General features: G+C 40.4%; 1 protein-coding gene across 1 annotated transcript; it reads right to left on the bottom strand.

The window, feature by feature from the left end:
• Positions 1–19,179: 19,179 nt before the first annotated feature.
• Positions 19,180–20,729, bottom strand: pou4f2 (POU class 4 homeobox 2). Its single transcript, XM_072254719.1, has 2 exons — positions 20,514–20,729; positions 19,180–20,139 (listed from the first exon to the last, which is right to left on the bottom strand). Exons 1-2 carry the CDS (start codon positions 20,727–20,729, stop codon positions 19,180–19,182), a joined length of 1,176 nt encoding a protein of 391 aa, XP_072110820.1.
• Between the last annotated feature and the right edge of the window lie 2,937 nt (positions 20,730–23,666).

Raw genomic sequence — 23,666 nt, 5'->3', positions numbered from 1 at the left:
TGTAAACTACACACTTTTTTCAAGCTACCTTACATAAAGCCTTATTTCAGATCTCCTGAACAGAAGCTCTTGAGAAGATAGTAAGATGTCAGAAAGATTCAGAATGCATGTCAAGAGGATGAAGGGGTCTAAGTAAGAAATTACGGTGCTGCAGATTTATTTTTGGTTCATCCTCAGCAGAATTTTCAGTTGCCTGTACATAAGGACGGATACTAAAATGAATGAAATATCTAAAACAAATTTAGACACTTTACATCACAAATCAAGCCCTTATGCCCTTGGGTACAAGCAGAGCAGTGTATCCAGCCTGTCCCATTTAGGGATTCTCAGCAGCTCTTTCCACCAGCAACTAGCTTCAAGACTAACAGGAATGTTCTCTCTCCAGAAATCACAATCAGTTGCCTAACTTTGTGGCCCCTCCAACTGCTACATCAGGACTTACCTAAAAGCATCAACCTGTGAGACAAATGCTCCAAGGCTGATGTTTTCCAGCTTCTTGTGAAGGCAGATTAAGCAACCTGCAAACTCTTTGTTCAGACACAACATGATCAAACAGCACTGAGTCTGGATTAAGGAACAGGCCTGGACTGAAATCAAAAGCCCCAGTGATTGAACACAGCATACAGAGTGAAACTACGAAGACACAAAACTGATGGCGAGGAAGCTATTCCATCAGATGAGCCCAAGAGTCACGAGATTACATGCATCTTTCATTAAAAGTGTGATCACATGAAATTCATTTTTTATTTCATTTCACTGTGGCAGAATCCGAACAAATGAACCAAACCAGTGATCCGTACCATTGGAAAGGAAGGAAGTTGTAGTTCTCCACAATCTTCCATAAGCTTAAGACACTGCAAAGCACTTTATTGCCAATCAGTTACCTTCGAAATGTACTAATTATTGCAATGTGGAAAAGACTACAGTTATTAACAGTAAAGTTCCATAGGCTTCCACATGATAAGAATTGCTTTTGTTATTTTGGATGAAAAATATGTTTTGAGCAAGACCCAGAGAAGTTAACCTCCTCCAAAACTGATCACTGGGATATTTCACACCTACCTTAAATGGCAAATAGTGCTTCGGTTCATTGACAACTCTAAAAGACAACACTTCTAACACTGCAATGCCAGTTTATATTATTTGCTGATGACTGGAATGGGACTTGAACTGATAATCTTCTGGCATTGTGTCAGGACTATTAGCTCTTGAGTCAAACCTGATGCACCTATGTTTAAGTATAGTGATAATCTTTGAGAGAATATATTAATAAATGTGCAAATCTTGCAGACCCTGGGGGACCCTGGACTGCAGACTCAGGACGTGAGTGTAATTCCCCTTTAAAAAAAAAGGAGTGAGGGAAGTGTGCTGTTTGCAAGTAAGATGGAAATGCTGAGCCCTTGGACCCCCACTCTCTACTATGCTGCTGGCAAAAGTACAGTCTCAGGAAAATAAAATTGAAGACCTCAAAGCAAGATTACAGTATCAGAGTAACATCAAGGACTGCTATGAACTTTGCTTCACGGAAACATGGCTTACCTCCACCATCTTAGATGCAGCACTGCAGCCCAAGGGCTTCACCGTCCACTGCAAAGACAGGGCAACTAAGTCTTTTAAAGTTAGAGGAGGCAGAGTATGCCTAATGATTAACTAATCATGGTGCACAAATGTGGCTGTTTGTCTCAGTTCTACTCACCTGACCAGAAACATCTATTGGTCAAGTATCCCATCCATTTTATCGGCCAAGAGAGTTTTCCACCATTTTCCTGATAGCGGTGTATATTCCACCCCAGTCAATGTCAGGCAGGCATTGGAGAAGCTAAGGACCATAATTGGCAGTCATGAAACAGCACACTCTGATGCTTTCCCTAACATTGTGGGGGATATCAACCATGCCAGCTTGAAGATGCCTCTGACCAACTACCACCAACATATCACCCATGGAATCAGAGGAGCCAACACATGACCATTGTTATATCACTATCAAGAGTACTTACTGTGCCATCCCCCATCCACACTTTGGAAAGTCTGATCAGCTGACTGTACTTCTACTCCCACCATACAAGCAGGCTATAAAGACCGAGAACCAAGAAGATATGGTCAAGGGAGGTGGAGGAGCACTTATAGGAATGCTTGGGACTTTGAGACTGGATAATATTCAGGGATTCATCTTTGAATTTGATTGAATACACCACAGTTGTCATCGACCTGTGTGGATAAGTGTATGCCTTTGGTAATATAGTGGACATACCAAAACCAATATCCATGGATGAACCGGGAGATTCATAGTCTACTGAAGACTATATTTGTGGCATTCAAGACCGATGATCTAGAACTGCATGGGAAGTTCAAGTATGACCTACAGAAGGCTATTTATGAGCAAGAAGACAATTCTGATTGAAGTTGGAGATGGAATTAGATGCACATCTGCTCTGGCAGGGTTTGCAGGCCATTATTTCCTGCAAGGCGAAACCTAACACCATGAATGGCTGTGATGCTTCACTTTAGATGAACTCAACGCCTTTTATGCACACTTTGAAAGGGAGAATAAAACTACACCTGTGTGAATCCCTGCAGTATCTGGTGACCCTGTGAACCCTTGAAGGGCATCAGGCCCTGACGCTGTACTGGTGGGGCTCTGAAAGCCTGTGCCAAACAACTGGCAGGAGTCTTCAAGGACATCTTCAATCTCTCACTGCTGCATTCAGAGGTTCCCTCCGCTTCAAAATGGCGACAATCATACCAGTGGCCAAGAAGAGTAGTACGTGCCGCAACAACGACTAAAGACAACTACTGTGATGAAGTGTTTTGAGAGGTTGGTCTTGGTCAGAATTAACTCATACCTGAGCAAGGACCACTGCAATTATCCTATCGCACAATAGGCTATAGTAGATGCAATCTCAATGGTTCTCCACTCGGCCTTGGATCACCTGGACAATAGTAATACCTACATCAGGCTGCTGTTTGTTGACTACAGCTCAGTGCTCAACACTATCATACCTCAGTACTAATCAACAAGCTCCAAAACCTGGGCCTCTGTCCCTCATTTTGCAACTGGATCCTTGACTTCCTCATTGAAAAACAACCGTCAGTGCAGATCAGAAATACTATCTCCTCTTCCCTGACAATCAACACTGGCACACTACTGCTCTACTCTCTCTACACCCATGACTGTGTGGCTAGGCATACATCTATAAATTTGCTGGTGACACAACTATTGTTGGCAGAATTTCTGATGGTGATGAGGAGGCGTACAGGAGAAAGGTTGATCAGCTGGTTGAGTGCTGTCACAGCAACAGCCTTGCACTCAATGTCAGTATGACCAAGGAACTGATTGTGGATTTCAGCAATGGGAAGTCAAGGAAACACACGCCAATACTCATTGAGGGATCAGCAGTGGAAAAGTTGAGCAGTTTCAAGTTCCAGGGTGCCAACATCTCAAAAGATCTATCCTGGGCCCAACACATTGATGCAATTACAAATAAGGAAAGACAGCAGCTATTATTTCATTTATATTTTATTATGAGTTTGAGGGGACTTGGTATGTCACCGAAGACTAACAAATGTCTACAGATGTACCATGGAAGCATTCTGACTGGTTGTATCACTGTCTGGAATGGAAGAGCCATTGCACAGGATCAGAAAAAGTCAAAGGAAGTTGCAAATGCTCCATCAGGGACATTAGCCTCCCCAACATTGAGGACATCTTCAAACCAATGACTCAAAAAGGCAGCATCCATCATTAAGGACCCCATCAGCCAAGACATACCTTCTTCTCATTGCTACAGGAGCCTGAAAATGCACAGTCAACATTTTAGGAACAGCTTCTTCCCCTCTGCCATCAGATTTCTGAATGGACGATGAACCCATGTACACTACCTCAATATTTTCTCTTTTTTCCTCTCTTTTTCCATTATTACTTTTTATTATGTATTGCTGCCACAAAACAACAAATTTCATGGCATATGCCAGTGATATTAAGCCTGATTATGATTTGGATTCTGATTCTCTGTTGTGACGCCAAAAGGCAAGGATCAGGGATATAGTATCTGTGTGGCTTGCTTGTCCTATAATCTATAATCTATAATCATACACAAAGTCCATTGCAGATGAAGCTTACAAAGTATAAACCCATACATCTCTCCTAGTGGTGGGAGACATAAAATGAAATCTTAAGTCATGAAGTCTCCAGATTCATTCCTGTCTGCAACATTTTGTACATATGCCCCATTGTTTTGCCTTGCAATATTTGTCACCACTGAGCAATGGAACCGTGAGCAACCAGTTGTTCAGACCTTTAAAAACGCACGGAAATGTAAAGGAACAACCGTATGCGTTCAATTTGTGAGAGGTTGGTCGAAAGAGTTACATTTTCTGCAACCTGCGGACAGGTTAAAACATTTATACACTGGAGACCACTAGAAGCGTCTGAAGTGCACAAATGTCATTAACCCAGCGCTCCAGGCCAAACAAAAATTATGTGCATAAGTAAATATGGAGAATTGGCAGAAATTGCAAGAACTGAGTGACACAGCGCGAAAAGCGGAAAAGAGAAGAAAACTAACCGTAATCTGGTAACTTTGCCCGTTCGCATTCTTAGTACCGGAGCCAGTCCTCGTCAGAATACCAAAATATCAGCGTCCAAGAGGAACTTCTGAGGCAGTGCTTCGAATTTCAAAGCGGGAAGTCTGGCATTCATTTTCCGAGGCAAAAACCAAAAGCTTTAAACCAGAATGCGAAATTGTATTTCTGTTTTTCTTTTCTGGCCGAATCATTCCGTTATGCTGACTCAATAGGACTGAGAAAAGAACAAAATAGTTTATTATGTGAATTTCACAGAAACTACCGCATTGTTTCTGGTTATCGTTCAACTTCCATTCGACTTACAACCTAATTTTTCCTGCTTTTAAAGTTCCTACTTTGAGACGTCCTAATGTTATTTTTCTATTGTCATTTTCTGATTCCCCTTTTCTTTACATGTCTTCCCTCTCACAACTTTAGACATTCGTCTTTGTTTTCAGCTATTCCCGTCATTGTTTTGCCACTCCGCCGTCTGCAGTCCACGGGAGGTCAAAGTCTCTCCGAGCTGTGCCGTGCTGCGGGGCGAGCAAGTGAAAAGATGTGGAACGCAGAATATGACGTTCACTTTGAAGAATTTTAAAGTTTTTTTATTCTTAGACCATGAATTTTTCTTTTCGATTTGCATCATTGCACTTTTGCAACTGTAGTTCTTCCTTTATTTACATCAAACCTCTGTAAAGATTGCTGGACGAATAGCTTTTTTTTTCTCGGATAGCGAGGGCTTTCTGTTTTCAAAACAAGTATAATTCCAGGAAGAATTATGGTAAGAGTTTAATACAAGATAGAATCACCAAAGTACTCTCCGCAATTACTGATCTTTTTTTTTCATGAGTTTCAAGATGTTTTATATCTACAAGGTGTCGAATTTTCGTCATTGCTGGAGGAGGTGGGGGGGCGTCGTTCTCTTCAAAAAGTATTGATTGGTGGGTAGCTCTCGGTCACGATCTTTTGACCGTGTCAAGTACACGACAGACCAAAAGAAATTAAGATTTTTAAGTGTATATAATATGAGGAGACGGTGACCAATTTATTCTAATGAAATAATTTTATAACGAGTTTTTTTAGAATTGATTAAATAAAAGTATTTCAGTTTGATATGATGAACAAATAAGCGGCACTTAAAATCACGAAGGAGATTAACAAATGGCGAAGTGGTCAATTGTAAACAACGCTCCGCTGTGATGTACAAGGGTATCGCGATGATGTTGCCAGGAGAGTTATAGATAGCTTAGGGCAGCGATGGAAAAGTATAAGTCAGTCTAATGGGCGCAGTAAGTAGCCAATCAATTTAACATCAGAACTTTACAGCCGTCGAGTAGATCAATCCACTAAAATAGCCAAATATGAAACTTAATCTCTACATTCCATTTAGTGTTCCTGCAACTACTGTTAGCGCCACTTCCTCTTCACAGAAGATTACGATAAATGCAATTTTGAAACATGGAGAGCGCTCTTACCTAATTCTCATATTGTATTTAAGTAGTAAAAATATTCATAATCCTCATAGTAGCAGGTAAAATGTCCGATATTTAAGTTACCTTGAAAGCCTCGCGATTTGAAGCACGGCCACCGTGCTTCTGTGCCTTTTGTACTGTATACTGCAAATCTTTAATCTGGCACCGGCTAATTTGTTGCCATCTAATTTGAGATCCACTGAATACTTTACACAACTTCTTATTAAATAACTAGTCCGCCAACATTCAGGTCTCCCTTTGTCAGTTTAAAGATCAGACACCACTGAAATTCTAGAATTTTGTAGCAGTGTTAAATTACACATTTCAAGTACTTGATAACGTGTCGTGAAATGAGAACTGGGAATGTTTACGCCAGTGATGCGTGGGAAACCAAAGAAAACTTTAAATAGAAGATTGCATCTGTGTCTGCTATACTGTGAATTTGGGACTCTGACGAGCATAGGAATTCAAGATAGGACCCACTCTAGCTCTCCTAGCTTTAGTACAATTCGGGACGGGCAATTACAAGACCAGAAACGATTATGAGCATGCGGATGTTAAATGAAAACGATGCCCAGTGCACTTTGTGTTAGAACAAAAGGAATGTGTGATCTTAAAGACTCGCAAAGCTGAATGCAATCAACTCATGTTGGGAGTGGGGGTTGTATTTGATTCTTTTAATAAGGCCCTCTTAATGTCCACTTCTGTTATAAAACAACCGTGTTTCATTGAAGTAGACTTTAAAGCCAAACATTGGGGATTCTGGCAGAATTATTCAAAGTATATTGTAACTACTTTAAATATATATTTCCGAAATTGTATCGATTTGTTATCACAGTTGCGTGCGAAATCCACGTTTAAACAACAATTTGCTTAGCTCTCAACCTAGACCGGGGTATTAGCTGTTTCACGGTGTCATTAGAGTATCCGCCCGCTTTTGGTTTTGTCTGACAACATGATTGGGAGGATAATGGGTCCTCCAGTGTCTACAAAAACTCCTTGGAACACTTAGGTAAGAGTTAACTTCCAAGATATCTGCCAACTTTTTAGAGGGAAATAGGTCGATGACATTTTGTTCAACAAACATAGACAAGCTTGTCTGACCAACGAGATCCGAAATATCGACGTTCTTGTAAATAATGAAAATGCGCAGATGGCGGTAGGAAAATTGTTTGCTCCTTGTTCTCAATCTCGACATGTCAAACTCTGTATTAGCGGAGTTGCACTTCAGTGTGATAGTTCTGCGTTGAAATCAATAGAAGTATTTTAATAAAATAATTATAAAGCAAGATCAATTGCTTATTTTAGTAAAACATCTCCTCAACTAATTGCATCCCAGTTACAAAAAAAATTCTAATGAACCCCGATGTGGGCATAAACATACAAAATTAGACAGTACGAAGGGTGTATAATAGACAGGTGCAAAATAAATAAAAATAAAGAAAAGAATTACAAAGTCGGGATAGTAATGATTACCGGCGATAAGGGGAATCCTTCATAAAATAATATTACCCTCATAGACGTACTTTCTGAACCATTTAGAGAACAGGGATGAGCGGGGAGGGGGGGGGGGGAAGAAATGTGAGTTACAAGAGGTGAATACCCTGCCGAAATAATAAATAACGCTACATAGCCCGTTTGTCTGATTGCTCTTTTGCCTACCATTCAGATGCGGTGACATTTTGATGTAATTATTGCCTAAAAAATCCTGCCCAGTGTCTCTTCCCCATCCCCTTCGCTGTCCTCTGCTTTTGCCCAAGGCCATTGGCATGGAGAAGATCATTTGCTACCAACTGGGCTGTTTGATGAGGGCCTGACCCAGCGACTCATCCATCAGCACAGCCTGTTTTTTTTATTTACATCTGTCTTTAGCATTCTAATTACTCTGTTTATTACTATAGCCTAAAGGAACACGTAAAAACAAGGGACCTGGAGATTTCCATAACAATAAAGGTTCTCATATTTGCTGTCTTCCAATGTTTGCCGCTGTAATGACCTATAGGTGTCCTTTCAATAAATTAGCCATTAGAAGTCATATTGTACCGTTAGGTTATTGACTACGCATGGGATTATATGAAGAAGGGGTACCCCATTTAATTGAAGGAGAATATTCTTATAACTAACTGTTTGAGAGGATATCGCTATCCAGTCCAGATAGCTTGGCTGCGATTTCATCTTTAATCAGAGTATTTTATCTCCTGTGGCTTTCACCTTATCTCTAGTTACATTAATTTTGTAGCTTAATATTCCTTTTAGTGTGTGTAACCAATTATTGAGTTAATCTAATACCAAGTGCATCCCACTTAACGTGATAGCGCAGTGTAATGTTCGGAATTTTTCGTTTAATGAGGTATAATTCAGCTCCAATAAGGTCCTATCACTGTCTTATTAATGGCAAATCTTAATTGCATTAATAAGAAACAAAATTACGGCGGGTTAAAGAGCAATGCCCTCCACCCCCGCCTCTCTCATAAGATCAATGCATAGTTAAAAAATGGTGCGTCTGTTTTGTTTTATTTTCATTCTTGAGTGCCTTAAGAGTAAAGAAAGTAAACAGGAACCATTTAATTCATATGTTAGATTAACATACAAATTATGTTATTGGGCGGGGGGGGGGGGTAAAAGTATGTTTTTCCAAGTCTGTTTTGCAACTTTCTCCACCTTTTGACTTGATATGTACGTTAGATTGGAATATATCCAAATGAGTAAAAATCTTTAAAGTTAGGCAGTTTACATGAGTAGAATCTATGGCTGAACTAAGCAAATGTTTGAGATGCTTTCTGCAATGTGTTTTAGGAATCAGTCATATTTCGTCAGTTGCATTCGTTTTTAAATTATAACAAAATATATTTCTACTATATGATTTTTAATTGTGTTGTCATCGCCAGATGTCGGTATTCATCATATCCATGTTGGCTATTCTGAGCAGTCATGTCTGTGAACGTGTATCTTTTGCCAGTAAGTGAAAGGGTGCATGGTTGTCCTGTTGAGGTACTGCGTATCTGTCAGTAAATTCAGTGTGCTGCGTGATGACACCGGGGTCCAAATTAATATATGGATTCTTTCCAATTGTCGGTCATAATTTATTGTCCTTTGTGTTGCCATATGAGCAACTGATAGATAATGTAATAATGTCGACGTAATTAAGCGAGAGCAACTTAATCATCAAATGAGAGCAGTTCTGCTGTCCGTCACGCAGCTCTTTGGGTTTCTCCGCGTTGAGTAATCGCTGAGCAACCAGCAACCATCCAGGGACGATTTCCCAGTTACAGCCAGAAAAGGCCCCGCTGCGGCACATTTCAGAAATGGGAGGAACAACTGGAAATAACAAAGGGAGCCCAGGAAGGCGGGAGATGTGTCTTCACAAACATTAACACTTACCAACAGAGCCAGTTAGAAAATAGGCTGCGAGTCAGATAAACCCTAGGCAGATTCAATTCACATCAAATGAATTTGTGGATTGCATTCTGAGAAAATAATGACAATTTTATTATGAGCTATTTGCCACAATCTACAAAGGTGTCACGAAAGCGAGTCCAGCTAAATAATCCATTGCTTTTATATGCATAGGCACCATATTGAGCACCAAATTAACTTGTTTTCATTTTCAGTCTTCCCTTTAGCGATCCTTAAAGTTCTCATACAATTTATTAGGAATCATAACGAAAATGCAATAAGAGCAGCAAATTATTTGCAAAAACTGGAATTCATTCAGCTTGTATATCTATACCTGTTGCGGCAAAGAGAGAATTTCTTTTGATAAATAAACGTAATGTAGTTCAAAGAAAGGTAGAATGAAATGTATTAACGTCTTTTAAAATTACTTTTTGATTTTGCAGCAATTTTGCACTTTTCAATGTGTTTCTGTCTATGAACTGTATATGCTGTGGAGGTTTTAGAAAAGACAGTGTATCGAGTCATTCGTCCAAACTCTCATCTAAATGACATCAATAATGGGGCCCACACTTTAATGAGCTCTCAAGTTTAAAGACTTGAAGGATATTAACAAGCGCCTTGACAAATGGTGCTTAGAACCACATTAAAGACAGTGCTAATGGAGCGCATAATGACGGCTAATTTTCGATCAGATATAAATTAGAGACCCAACAGTTATTTGCCTAAAGGACTTTATGTAAATGATTCCGTTCTGTATAAACTGAGGAGCGAGTAAAGCGCTGACATACTGGCACTCCTTGTGGAAATGATTAATAGATCTGCGGCAGAGTAGCTGACAAGGAGCTGCACAATATACACTCAATACAGAATATACATCCATGCACAAATCAAATCCTAATTTAAATTATGATGATCCCTTGCTCTTTTCAAAGACAATCCCAAGTAGCTTTGAAAATACATGTTGTGGAACATTATAGTAATCCTGACGGTGTTTGCTTCTTGTAGCAGACTGTACGTCTTTATGGGTGCAGTTTAGTTGCACTGAATATTCTAGGCAGGCTGTACTTATATAGATCTGAAAAGATATTAATGTGTTAGCAGTTACAATTCTGTAGAAGAGTCCGGGATGGAGCGATAAAGGTTAGTACTTTATCCATTTGTAACGCTGGATATGAAAAATGGTGGTTCCACAATTTATAAAATACTTCTTTTTATCGAATTACGATGTATTGATTATATATTTCAAACTACGCAGTGGAAGGGAAGGATGAATTAAAAGCGCGAATATTTTATCACTTCAAACGTAAATATGTTGGAGATCAGACATTACATCCGCCGTTGGATTGATTTTTTTTGGAACAGATTTCCATAGATGCAGTGGGACATTTCAGGAAATGTGCACTGTTCAGTCATTCTGACGTATAGAGGGGGTAGTGCATTGTCACTTGGCAATATTCGTGTTGGTTTTGATCTACTTTTCAGCGCAATTTATAAAACACAATTTCAAAGGTAAACATTGTCTCTACTAAGATTTATATCCGGATCGGGCCTGAGCACGTGTGTCGGCGTCTTTTATTCAAAATTAAAAATCTATTTAACATCGGGTTCATTGAATAAAAAAAAACAGCTTCTGCCTGTTGTTGATCATCACCTGAAATGACCATAAATAGCATTTACACTGTAATGGACTTATTGATCAGATAGTGTTTATAAAGCAAAATACTGAACGTGACATTTAATGAGATAATCGAAAGCGTTTGTAAAATAACGCTGTTTCTTTTCTAGTTTATTAGTACTTGTTACCAATTAAATTCCCGACCTAAATTCGACCAGACAACAATAATGCAGTGTTGCCTTTAAACGTAATAGTAAACTTGTCTGTATCTCGTATTTTAACATATATTTATGTAGCCCCTCAAATATAGATATTGTTTAGTTGACAAAACTCTGATCATCATCAGATACTGAAATAGTGAATATAACCAGTAACAACATTCAATCATAAACATGACAGGGTGCAGACATCAATAGCGGTGCAATTCAACTATATCATCTCATGTTAAGCTCCACCCCCATACCATATTTGTTGAAAACTAATAGGCAATATTTATTTTGTTTTCATTTTATTAGACTGATCTTAATGAAAATATTCTTTCACTGACCTTCCCGGATTGTCAGTGGTACATTTTACATTATATAGGAGCAAAATTCAAATATTTTATATAAACATTAAGTAAGTATACGGAAGCATTAAAGACCCAAACTGTAATTCTGGTTTCATGGCAAAAACTTCCAGATGACTTTAAATACACAATCTGAACAGCTATTGTGTTTCGGAGGTAGTAAGTGTTCTGCTTTATTAGTTTATTTTCCTACAGTGTCCAGAAACGGTGACACAATTACTGTAAAATTACTGGCAAATATTGCGTTGCAAAGGAGGACATGTGTTGTTCTCTCCTAAACTGAGGACCCGCCGACAACATGGAAGGTACAGTATTGTTAAAAGGACACATGAACGCGGTGCGGAAAATTCACAAGGGAAAAGCTCGGACAGGCATCAAGGTGCTCGGCAGATGCATGTCCATCTCAGCAAAGGAAGTGACAACAAGGAAAGAATAGACAGACAGACATACAGATAGATAATCTATGGACAATATTTGGGAGAAATGTGAGAATGAGTACATAAATGTGAGCACAGATCACACATTATAACAGTTGACAAACTGAAGTGACCTGGAGACGAGACTTCTTTGATTATTCATTTGATACGGTTATATTAGGCTACAGTTTGTAAATAAATCCTTTGCGAGATACCCCGGAAGCTAAAATGTGGTATTGAAATGAGCTGTCCTTGGAAAATTGTGAAGACGGGTTTAAGATTAACGCGAAGCTGTATACATTCTCTGCATATCTACTGGAGCAATTGCAGATGCTTTCTTTTCAAATGGTAAGAAATTCTCTCGTTGCAGAAGGAACAGATTTACGACTCTAGCTGGATCATTACAACTGTACTCCAATCATAGGAATCATGTATTAAAGGTCACCTACTCGATTAAACACAACAAATACTCCATGGAATAACAGGAAGGTATCTCCTTTGGATTAGAATGGGCGTGATATTCCTCCAAGTCACGATTTAGATATCTGTTATTTTGCTTTTTAAAAGATCGTTATCATTTGCTAGTCTTGTTAGACTGTGTAGTGTTTAAATTGCGTACCTAAGAAGGTGTTTCTGCGCGGTATCTTAGAGATTTTGCACAAAATAGTTATTAATGCATACAAACTGTCAGTTTAAATATCCACGTTGGACTGCAATATTGGTTGACTTCCTATTCATTAGCACTCGCTACTTATAAATACGTATAATCTTGAAGGTCGATCCGTATTTATTTCCGGAATGTTAAACCCTTTAGTTTAATGCGTATATAGAAGACGTAAAATGTATTAGCATTAAAACTATCGCGATGATCCCACGTCAATTCCGATATTTTTCTTTGAATGTACAGTATATTTTATCTACTCACCCAAAAAGCATTGCTTAAAATACAATTACACAATGGACGTTTTTCCGCTTCATTCGCGTCCCATGCCCGTTGATTTCTGGTTGAAAAAAAACACCACTCATTCTTATATCACTACAACCGATTAATATTGCATTAACGTATTTTTTTTAAAACTTCCAAAAGCACGATATAATGCCACCTCTATACCAACGCCATTTATTATTAACGAAAAGGTAATTGGAGACCTAATGTGTGGCGGTTTAGAGGTGCTAAGGGACAAACATTCCGAAATAGCGTCTGGGTTTCATTTCTGAAGATAACGTATTTGGGAGGCCTGTAAAATTTCAACTTTTATTCTATAGTTCTGTTAATTCAAGATTAAAAGCTGTCACGTCTTTGAAGACAGACGGTTGCTGTAAATGTACAGTTAAAATATTCTCTTGCGTCCCAAGGCAGTGTTCCACCGATCCCAGACTTCATTAAATTTTTATCAGTACCAACGAATATCGTCATTTTTTTAAAAAAAAATCCTTCGTTATTGAAGAAAAAAATATCCTCCCTAATTATGGATTGCAGAGATCACAGAAACTCACGCAGGCACTGGGCATTATATTTCTTCCATGAAGATTATTAAATCAAGAACAATACAACGTATGTAATATTGGAAATACGAGATATTCCACGCTAATAAAATTATGTTGCATTTGCGTGATTTAATGTGTTCGGAATGTCTTGTTTATTATAAGCCAGTATACTGTCAAAATGGAAGCCCTTAGTCTTCCGTTGAAATGATAAATAAACGTAGGCATATTTTGATATGAAAACATCCAACCAATGTTGGAAATGAAAACATGAAGGGAACTAAATGCAATCCCAGTTCGCCGTACTCTCATTCACATTCCTCCTCCCCTCTTAAATTAACGGAGAATTTCCTCACTCGGGAGCTGACATGTGACTAGATTGAGGATGTCAAGCAGAGACGCGCACTATGCGAAGTTAATTTTAATTCCCGGTGAGGATTTCAAATTCCAACTCTCTGTGACCCAGACTAATTAGCTCAGATAACTAATGATTACTTACTTATTCGTTGTAATTATCTGGATTTCGCTTTTCGCTGTGTAATTTATTAATTCCCGTAATAGCCTTTTAGTGAATGACTCATTTAGAGGGCGAGGTAAAGTTTAGATTCTTCTCCCGCTGCCTGTTCAACGGTTAATTTGACATAAACTACATCCCCTCCTCTCAACCTTCACTTTATGATGGTACTTGTATATACCTGATTAATTTGAAATATTTTCTTGGCATTTCTGTTATTATTGTTGCATTCAGGATTGTAGCCCCAGACAGATTTGATCAATAACTATTAAGCATTATTTATAGCTTTAGTACAGTCATTTCAAACTCATCAGTGTAAACAACCCCATCTTTAAGATTCAGGCGTTTTTTTACTCCACCCTCGCCAAATTAAAAACAGAAGACATGACAATATAAATAGTCGATTGCAAAATAAGAAAACAATAGTCAGTGAGGGGTGTGTGGGGGGGGGGGAACTGTGATGGTGCCACCCCAAAATAATAGCTGACATAACTAAGTTTCGAATTGCAACTCTTTTTACCAGACTTCTGAAGTCCCAATCCGTCTAATATTTGTCATTTTGTCTTCATATCGTCCATATTACCTCAAGGCGAGTACGAATGTTTCATGTTTCAGAAAAAGTTGGGAAGTTAAATAAGTCACTTAAAGAAGGCGATTTAAATAATTTCTTTCTTATGCCATCAGGTTCAAAAATGGATGCATAAGTGTCATGGCTTTTCAATGTATTATGAAGATAGTCACTCATTCAGAATATTGAAGCTTTTAAAAAGTTGTAGGTGCCATAGTTATTAGTAGGCATTGGTCGTTGTTGCTCAAGTCTTAGTTATTGTTGCTTGGATTTCCAGCATCTGCAGATCTTCTCGTGTTTGTTGCTCAGGTCTTTCCTTGTCACGTACAACGTGGTGATTCATTATCCACAGGGTAAATGGAAAGATTCAACTCTGTAATGGATATTGGGAGGATAACTGGAAATACACAGTTACGTTTTATGTCCTTTCAGTAGGAACTTTACACCTTTCAGTAAAAGCGTTTTTCCTCTGATGTAATTAACAAGATGCGAGTCCTCTTTACTGCCCACAGCTGTCACTTGTTTGGTGTGTACGCACTCTGAACACGATTCATTATATTTAACTGATAATCACTCCTGGGCCTCTTAGACAAATCAGAAATGGTAGTAGTTTTACAACTTTAGATGAAACCATAGAAATATCCTTTAAAGATTGGCTAACGTGTACATTTGTACCATTTTTTAAAAAATCAGCATTCATGACAGATGAGAATATTTAACAAAGTCACATCCGAAACATATACTGTACTCTTTGTAATGCAAACAAACCAAAACGTATTTCTTTCCCTTTTATGCATGAATCCGGAATACGCAGGTTATATTGTGGAATGAAAAAATAAATTCTCCATTTCAATTGATACACATTTTTAAAGATGTGCTCATCTTCATATGTCGACTGTATAAAATGAGATCAGCATGTGTTTATTTTTACTACTCTTCCTCCGTCAATCAACAAATACAGTAGTGTGTAACAAAGCCTAACAAGGGGGTCGTGAGCCGCAACGCGTGGCACGGCTCCTTATTAACATAACTCAAATGAAATACAACCACTGCATTCTAGCGATTGTAAAAATTAATTGTAACTATTTACACTTACATGTCAATGTATCTGTTAATGGCTCGAAGATCAAGTTAGAATCATTTGGGTCACTGAACGGTAAAACTTGAAATGGGTATAAACACTGATTGGATGAACCGATTAAATAACCCCGTAGATACGAGCATGCACGCAAAGTGGACTGCTTCCAGCTTTACGAATATTAATCACGCTTTTGGTGATGCTTGCTTAACAGTAAGGAAGGAACGTGCTGCAGCATCATCTGTTCGTGTGAGAAAGATAGTCTGAGACACATTCCATTTGAACTAATACTGACTTTGGGGCCCGCCTCACTACCAGCAAGCCTTCAGATCAATTTCACTGTCGCTCAATTAACAACTTTATGTTCCCTTCAAAGCAATATTTATCTTTAAGTAATTTGTTTAGCTAATATGTTGAAGAGTGAATGGTCATTCTTTTTCTAACAATGTTATGAACATAGTACATTTGCAGGTACCAACGGAGTCTTGCTATAGGGAATTGAGTGCTCTGGTGTAGTTCAATGTTTAATTAGTCTACAGGGGAATAAAGGGTAAATAAAGTAATTCTGAACCGAACGCACTAATCCTATTATCATTTGGCATTACTTGAAACCATCCAACATGAATAGTGATATTGTTAGTAAATACTCTACTCCTGGAAACAGCCACTGCATTGCCAACAATAAAAGATAGCCAATTTCAGCAGGATTTCATATGCACACTGGATAACGCTATGTGGAGCATAACTCTCAAAACTAAACTAGCAGACTACATTGAAAAGGTGACGGATTGTTTGATTTGGTAAAATTACGCTGCCTTTTAGTTACAGGGGCACAACGCAAAACCTTTCGAAGCCGACTCTAGGTGGCATTGATTCCCTGGTCTCCGGATCCTACTCTAACAACTTGCCATATTTTAAAGATCTAAATTGCATAAACGCCCGCCGCTTGTATTTTTTATTTGTTTGTTTTTACTTGTTTCATTATACATCTTGCTTTCTTGTGCATTCGAGGTGCTGCAAAATTGTTTATACGTATACAGGATACTTACTGAAAGAGACTCCAGGCTGACAGTGTAAGAGCGCCGAGCTTTGACATCTGGCAGCCTGGAGCTCCTGGGACAGATCCTTGTCTCCAAAGACTCCCTGATTGGAGTCTAATAGAATATCTGCAATCTCTCCGAGGTACCTTTTACCCGTTACTGGCAATACAGGCATTAAGTGCTGAAGCATTAGCAATAGAATCATGTTTCTTTCACCACGCCACAAAATAGCGCTGGTCCGTAGCCTGTAACATGCGTTTATTTGATATTTTGTAAAATAGTTTGTACCATTTTTAGTTGAACCAATACTTTCAGTTCGTTTATTTAACTGCTTCTTTACATGTCATAAAATGTAGCGTATGTTTAGAGGCGGATAATAGCGAAAGAAATCGCAAACAAGGCTTACTGCAAACCTTCAACGCAGCACCATTTAGCAATAAAGATCAACGATAAAGTCAATAGATTACCTTTTATTTTAAAGATGTGCATAATCTTACATGATCAGATAAAGTAAAAGGTACAATGATTTTGTTTTACTTTATGAGAGCTGTGTGTGTGTTTTTTTTAGTTAGGAGCCGATGGGTTTTAATTCAAAAACACGATGGCTTACATGCTAAGAAATCAAAACCCATCCTGATAAAGCCACCTACATCTAGGGATAATTAAACGAATACCCAAGAACACGACTGCAATGAAGACATACAACATATATGTCATATTCTTCTAAAATGATTCAACTTCGAAAGAATATTAGTTGGATTTGCAGAATGAAATAAATCATTTTAATAACCAGAATGTCAATAAATTAACATTAAATTACAGCAATAAATAAAACGGAAAATCTCTCTAGAGCAAACAAAGAAACAGCATGTTTAAGAGACCAAATACCATACAGAATTCGTGCACTTGTCACGTAAAAATGTTTCTGCTTTCACTGCAACACGTCAAAATCTGTAAGAATATATCTATATGTGCATCATCCACTGAATGATATTTACAATATACAGGTACAGTCCCATGTACCTTTCTTTCAATATTTTAAAAAGATAGGCAAGTACCAAACAACAAAGTATTACAGCAGTGCATCAATCACCCATTCTCATTAAAATGTGCAGCTTTCTTTCCACATTGATAAATGCACCTCTACAATCTTTTTTCCCTCTAAAAACAAAATAGCACTAAGTAAAAATAAACTTCATTCAAAATCAAAACAGACCCCAAGACAGTTACAACTATGTTGCATTTTTAATGGTCGACCGACATAGATTAGCTTCTTAGATTAAAATCTTTACAGCCGCTATGTTACCCCATTTTGTGCACTGTGACAGAATCTATATGGGAATACATAAGACAAAATTTAATGAAGTAAATCATATTTTGAATTCCATGCAGATATATACGGGGTGAGCCCTACATCTACCCACGGTCTGATTATATGATCTGCTTTCTTTAAAAATCGCCGCCTATTCTTATTCCCCGACTTCTGCCTTTCTTACACTCTATCAACCAACATACTGTATTAAAGATTAAATAATTCAATAATCCCTTTATTTGCCCTGCTGTTATCACAACTTGAATTAAACAGGCGGAATTAATTCGAGTGAACACGAAATTAACTTTGTAGACGGTTTGAATGAATAATTCAGGCTCAGGCTGTTTGGCAGTAATCTAATAATAGCCTTCAGACACAGGGAGAGGCTTCGAGCCTGCTCTTAGCAGCTATTTCCGTACATAGTAGGGAGGGGAGGCGGAGTGGGGGTGGTGAATGGGGTTTCAAAGTGAAATTTAGAAAAAGAAGTCGGGCGATCACCCAGGTTTCTAATGAAGCAGTAGCCGTGAGCGGGAGATTGCCGATTGCTCAGCAGAGTTAGGATTTCCGAATAAAGCGGAGACAAAATTGTGGGCTGCTGTGATGATAGAAGGGCTCTTTGGGAAAAGTATCGGGGGCATACCTTAAGCAATTAACAGCACGCGATTGCACGGGACGTTCCATCATGTACTGCACTTTACCGGAGCAAAACCTCTTGGATGTGTCTGAGTGCTAGTTCACTATCAGGCGCAGAGGGAACGTAGTTGTGCAAGAGGTGATATTTGGAAGAGAAAACAAAACGAATGCAACCCAAAACATAATCCTCAGATAAAATATAACAGCAACTCGTGAAACATTATAATTTCAAGTCAGCGGGTCCTCACTCCATTTTTGTGTAAACAATTTAAAAAACAACGATGTCATTGTTGATCTGTAAACTGCAACTCTCCGCTCGCACCAAGTGACAGTCGGGGTTTTGATGTGTCCTCTTTCGGTGGCAGTGGGTGGCATTAAAAACACAAACTAAACAAAACCTGTCTTACTTGTTGGCGGTCCACGGCAAGGTCCTGACAGATTCAGGCAAAGCGGTTAATTGGGACCGGGCTAGGGGAGGTGCAGTCCGCCTATCTCGCTCTCCTGCCCCGGGGAGTGGCACTAGTGGCCTGCAGAGTATTTCATCCGTTTCTGTTTCTGTCTCTGGTTGCAAAACCAGACGCGAACCACGTTCTTCTTCAGGTCGAGCTTCTCGGCGATGGCGGCAATTTTCTCGGACGACGGCCTCGGCTGGATGGCGAAGTAGGCTTCGAGGGAGCGCTTCTCGGGCGCGGCGATCGACGTGCGCTTCCTCTTCTTGTCGGCGCCGTTGAAGAGTTCGGGCTTGCTGAGCTTGTCGCGGTGAGACTTCTCGGCCTCCTCCAGCCACGCCTGCAGGATGGGCTTGAGCGCGATCATGTTGTTGTGCGACAGCGTCAGCGACTCGAAGCGGCAGATGGTGCTCTGGCTGAGCGAGCCCACGCCCGGAATCTTCAGGTTGGCGAGCGCCGCTCCCACGTCCGCCTGGGTCACGCCGAGCTTGATCCGCCGCTGCTTGAAGCGCTCCGCGAACGCTTCCAGGTCGCGGGGGTCGGCGTCCACCTCGCCCATGCAGCCCAGGGCACCGTGTGAGGCGGTTAGGCCGTGGCCTGCCATGCTCATAGCCTGGTGCATGTGGGCCAGGCCGCCCAGGTGAGGCGGCGCCGCCGGCGGGGACACCACGCTGCCGTCGGGCGCCGCCATGGCCGACAGCCCCAGGCCCGGAGACAGGTGCTCGAGCAGCTCTCCCTCCAAGCTCGGGTGAGGCGGCGGCTGCTGCTGCTGCTGATGCTGCTGCTGGTGGTGCTGCTGGTGGTGGTGGTGGTGGTGATGGTGGTGATGGTGCTGGTGCGAGCCCAGCGAGGAAGGGTGAGAGATGGGGCCTGAAGACGAACTGGAGGTGCACGGGATGCTGTTCATGGTGTGGTAGGTGGCGTCCGGCTTGAACGGATGGCTCTTGGTGCTCTGCGGTACAATGTCCACAGCCGCCAGAGCTTCGGCGCGGGCCACCAAACTTTCATCCAGCCCGCCGAATATATTGCTCTGCAATTGCAAATAGAATGCACACATTCCTGTCAGCAGGGAATTCGCTCGACTCCAGGATTAAAACATTTCCAGAATGTTAAAAAAAACCTTTAAAACACACACACACACACACACATACACACAGACATACACACACACACACACACACACACACACACGCACACACACAAACACACACACACATACACATACACATACACCACCCGGGTCATAAAAATTAATATGAACGGCAAGCCAGTCTGAATACATAAGTTGAAAGTATCCGAGGTGTTGGGTGATTTGCTGTACAGACATGAAAAAAACATCAAGCAAAGGGAAAAAGAGGGGGCTGTCAAAATGTGCCTCTAAGCGGTGATTATGCATATACGTACCGGTGGGGTTGGGAGACAGGCTCGGCACATCGCCTCTGAGTTGCTGCTGCTGCTGCTGCTGTTGCTGCTGCTACTGCTGCTGATGGATGGAGTGGACGATGAGTTGGAAGCAGAGGACGTGTGCAGGCTCGAGTACTTGGACTCGGGCAGGTTGGACGAGTGCGGCGGTGGTGGCATGCCGAACGCCTGCTTCCCATTCATCGACATCATCATCATCATCTTGCAGCGGCGGCGTTCGGCTGGCGGGGGCCCGGGGCCGGGGCCGGTGCGGGTGCGGAGCGCTGGCGGGGGGCCGGGGCTGGGGCGGCCGGGCCGGCGTTGGCTGTGGAGTGGCGCGCGGGGCTGGCCGAGTCTCGCGCCGCTGCTGCACACCTTGCCCGAGCAGGTAGCTCGTGGAAAGACATGAAGGGACTTTTGGGGGGTGTCAGAGTGCGCGCGCGTGTCTCAGCCTTGTCTGTGTCTGTGTGTGTGTGAGAGTGAGAGTGAGCGCGCGTGTCTGGGTGTTTGTGGATGGTGTGTGTGCTGATCCTGAGCGCCTATTGGTCGCGGGCTGGCTCGGCTGCTCGTGGCTCATAAGCGGACTGTTCACGCTCCAGTCTGTCGCGTTTCACCTGGTGGAAAAAGAAGGGGGGAAAAAGACTCAGGTTCCGCTTCGGAGGATTTTTTAAAAGATCCATTAGCATAAGAAGTGCAAGTGGGATAACACGCATGCGGGGTGTCCTCCCTCCTTCCTTTCAAATTATCCACACGCGCGCTATAGTTAGCTGTCCCGAAATAAAGCTTTACGATTACCCCTTGCCAGTTTTTTTTTAGCCACCCCACTCCCGGAAGGATTATTGATCTGTAGATACTGTCACCACATCACTTAATAGGTTGTTATTACAGGAAACATTTTCGCACTGTTCATATTTTATCTTGGAAAGGAACACAATACTGTTTTGTTTTTATATGTCATAGGCCACAAGAAAGTTTCAATAATACTCATTTTTCAGTTTATGACAACACGGCAGATTCTCTGCGATTTTCAATAAAGAAATTATTTTACACATTTATTAAAATGCAAGTAGAATTTAGATTTTCAGCGTCACCAGCCCTGCAGATATGTATATCTAAGATTGCATCTAGTTGCTGTTTTGCTTATTAAACTAGTGACCACTTTCATTATTTTTATAACATTTCTCTTTGCAGTTGCAGGTAGAAATCAAGAAATTATATTATATCACTTGCTGCTCTATTCTCCTCGTAGCACCAGGAATGAAAATAAATCAAACTTAAAAGCCTGACTATCATTTAATTAGCGCACGAATAGCGCTTTCATTGCGCCCGAAAAGAAGTCAAGCAGCATCTCTAAGCAAATTATGACCAGGCCGGAAAGGAATTATTAGATTGAAATTTCATTTAAACTCGAGAGGCCCGGGACTTCAATATGTAATCTGCTGTGCCTCATCTGATTTGTATGCGTAATTCCCGTTGACAAATTTATTAGTTTTCATAATAGTGAAAAAATTGAGAAGCAGCGGACTAATACCTTGTATCTATAAATTGTACATGTGTCATCCGTGAAGGCTAGTCTACACACCGCCTAATATTTATGGCAATCGAAGTAGATATCCGCTATCTTTAGTACCCGATAAAGAACATTCAGTGTAACACGCGGCCCTGGCAGAAGATTATTAATACGAATTTAATAATAATTTTGATACCTCATCAGAGATATAATTAGACCCCGAAATTATGTTCTAATTAACAAGGATTGTCCAATTTATTTAACCTATTATAAAATTCAACAGAGCTAATTTATTCTCTGGAATTGTTCACGCTCGTTTCAATATGCAATGCATTAGTTCCCAGGAACAGATGAAACATTGGTGTGTTTTTTTTCAGTTACACATTAAAAGATCACAGGTTAACCAATACAACCCGAGTCCAGAACACAACGCTGATATCCTTACGGACCAACACGACAGCATGTTGCAGTGCTCTGAGTTGAACAGCTCTAACTGTGCTTTTGGCAGCACTTCCTCTTGATTTCTCGACAAATACTAATGGATTAAAAGCACAGAACTCTAAATTCTGCCAGGCAGTTGTGTATTGATTCCGTTGTTTATTTTCTTCATGCAAGAGCGGATTAGGGAAGTGATTCTAATTTACTATCCCCGAGTAAAGCTGTCTGTGGGTTAGTTAAATGATGTGTCACTTATGTCTAACTGAGTAAGGTTGACTGTGAGTTAGTTAGGTGATGTGTCTCCGGTGTCTGACCTATTATACCTGAGTAAAGCTGGCTGTGGGTTAGTTAGATGATGTCGTGTCTAATTTACTATCCCTGACTAAAGTTGGCGCTGAGTTAGTTAGACGATGTGTGATTGGCGTTTCATTGCATAATTCTCTTATCAGTGAGTCACAGTTCAAACTCCACTCGAGAAACTTGAATCGTGGTTGACTTTCTAGTGCCCAGTGAGGGAGCGTTACATTGTTGGAGTTGCCGCCTTTTGTAGAAGACCAAACTTCTAGGTAAATGTGAAAGGTCTAATGAGACGGCCGTTCAAAATCACTTTATAGCGTTTTTGTTTTAGCACCGACGACGCGAAGTGCGCTATATAAATGCAGTCTGTTCTTTAATAGTTACTGCCGTTTGTTATTTCATTTCAGCTTTCTCCTGGGCTTTTCATTGCAATACGTGATAATGAGAACATCGTTTACTTGGGCAAGATTCTTTAAAGAGTGTCCGTTGAAAATCCAGATGATTTGTAGTAACAATAAAAGAGCTTCACAATTTCTTCCCACGCACGCAAGCAGCTAACCGGGCACGAGCAGCAAGTTATTTTTATCAACAGACGCATTCACACTTGCACTGCGTCTGACCACACACTTTGAAAAACAGCCCAGCTTTGGATGGCAATACTATCAATACTATCCCTCTATTTAACTAGCTAATGTAGATCTCACTACAAACATACAGTACAGTGTAAGTTTTTCTCCCGTGCCAACGCTCGCAACGGAGTAAAGCAGTTTCACGTGACGTTGGAGCGAAGGACCTAATTGAAAGCAGCAACAAAATAATTTCTGGAAAAAAATGTATTTTCGATACTAGGCAAAACAAATAGCTGCAATGCGTTTCAAATCTGGGGACAACCGTACAATGCGGAGGTGCAA

This window comes from Mobula birostris, chromosome 4 (genome assembly GCF_030028105.1).
Source record: "Mobula birostris isolate sMobBir1 chromosome 4, sMobBir1.hap1, whole genome shotgun sequence".
Taxonomy (NCBI): Eukaryota; Metazoa; Chordata; class Chondrichthyes; order Myliobatiformes; family Myliobatidae; genus Mobula; species Mobula birostris.
The sequence above is the reverse complement of the archived record's forward strand: the minus strand, read 5'-3'. Positions and strand labels throughout refer to the sequence as shown.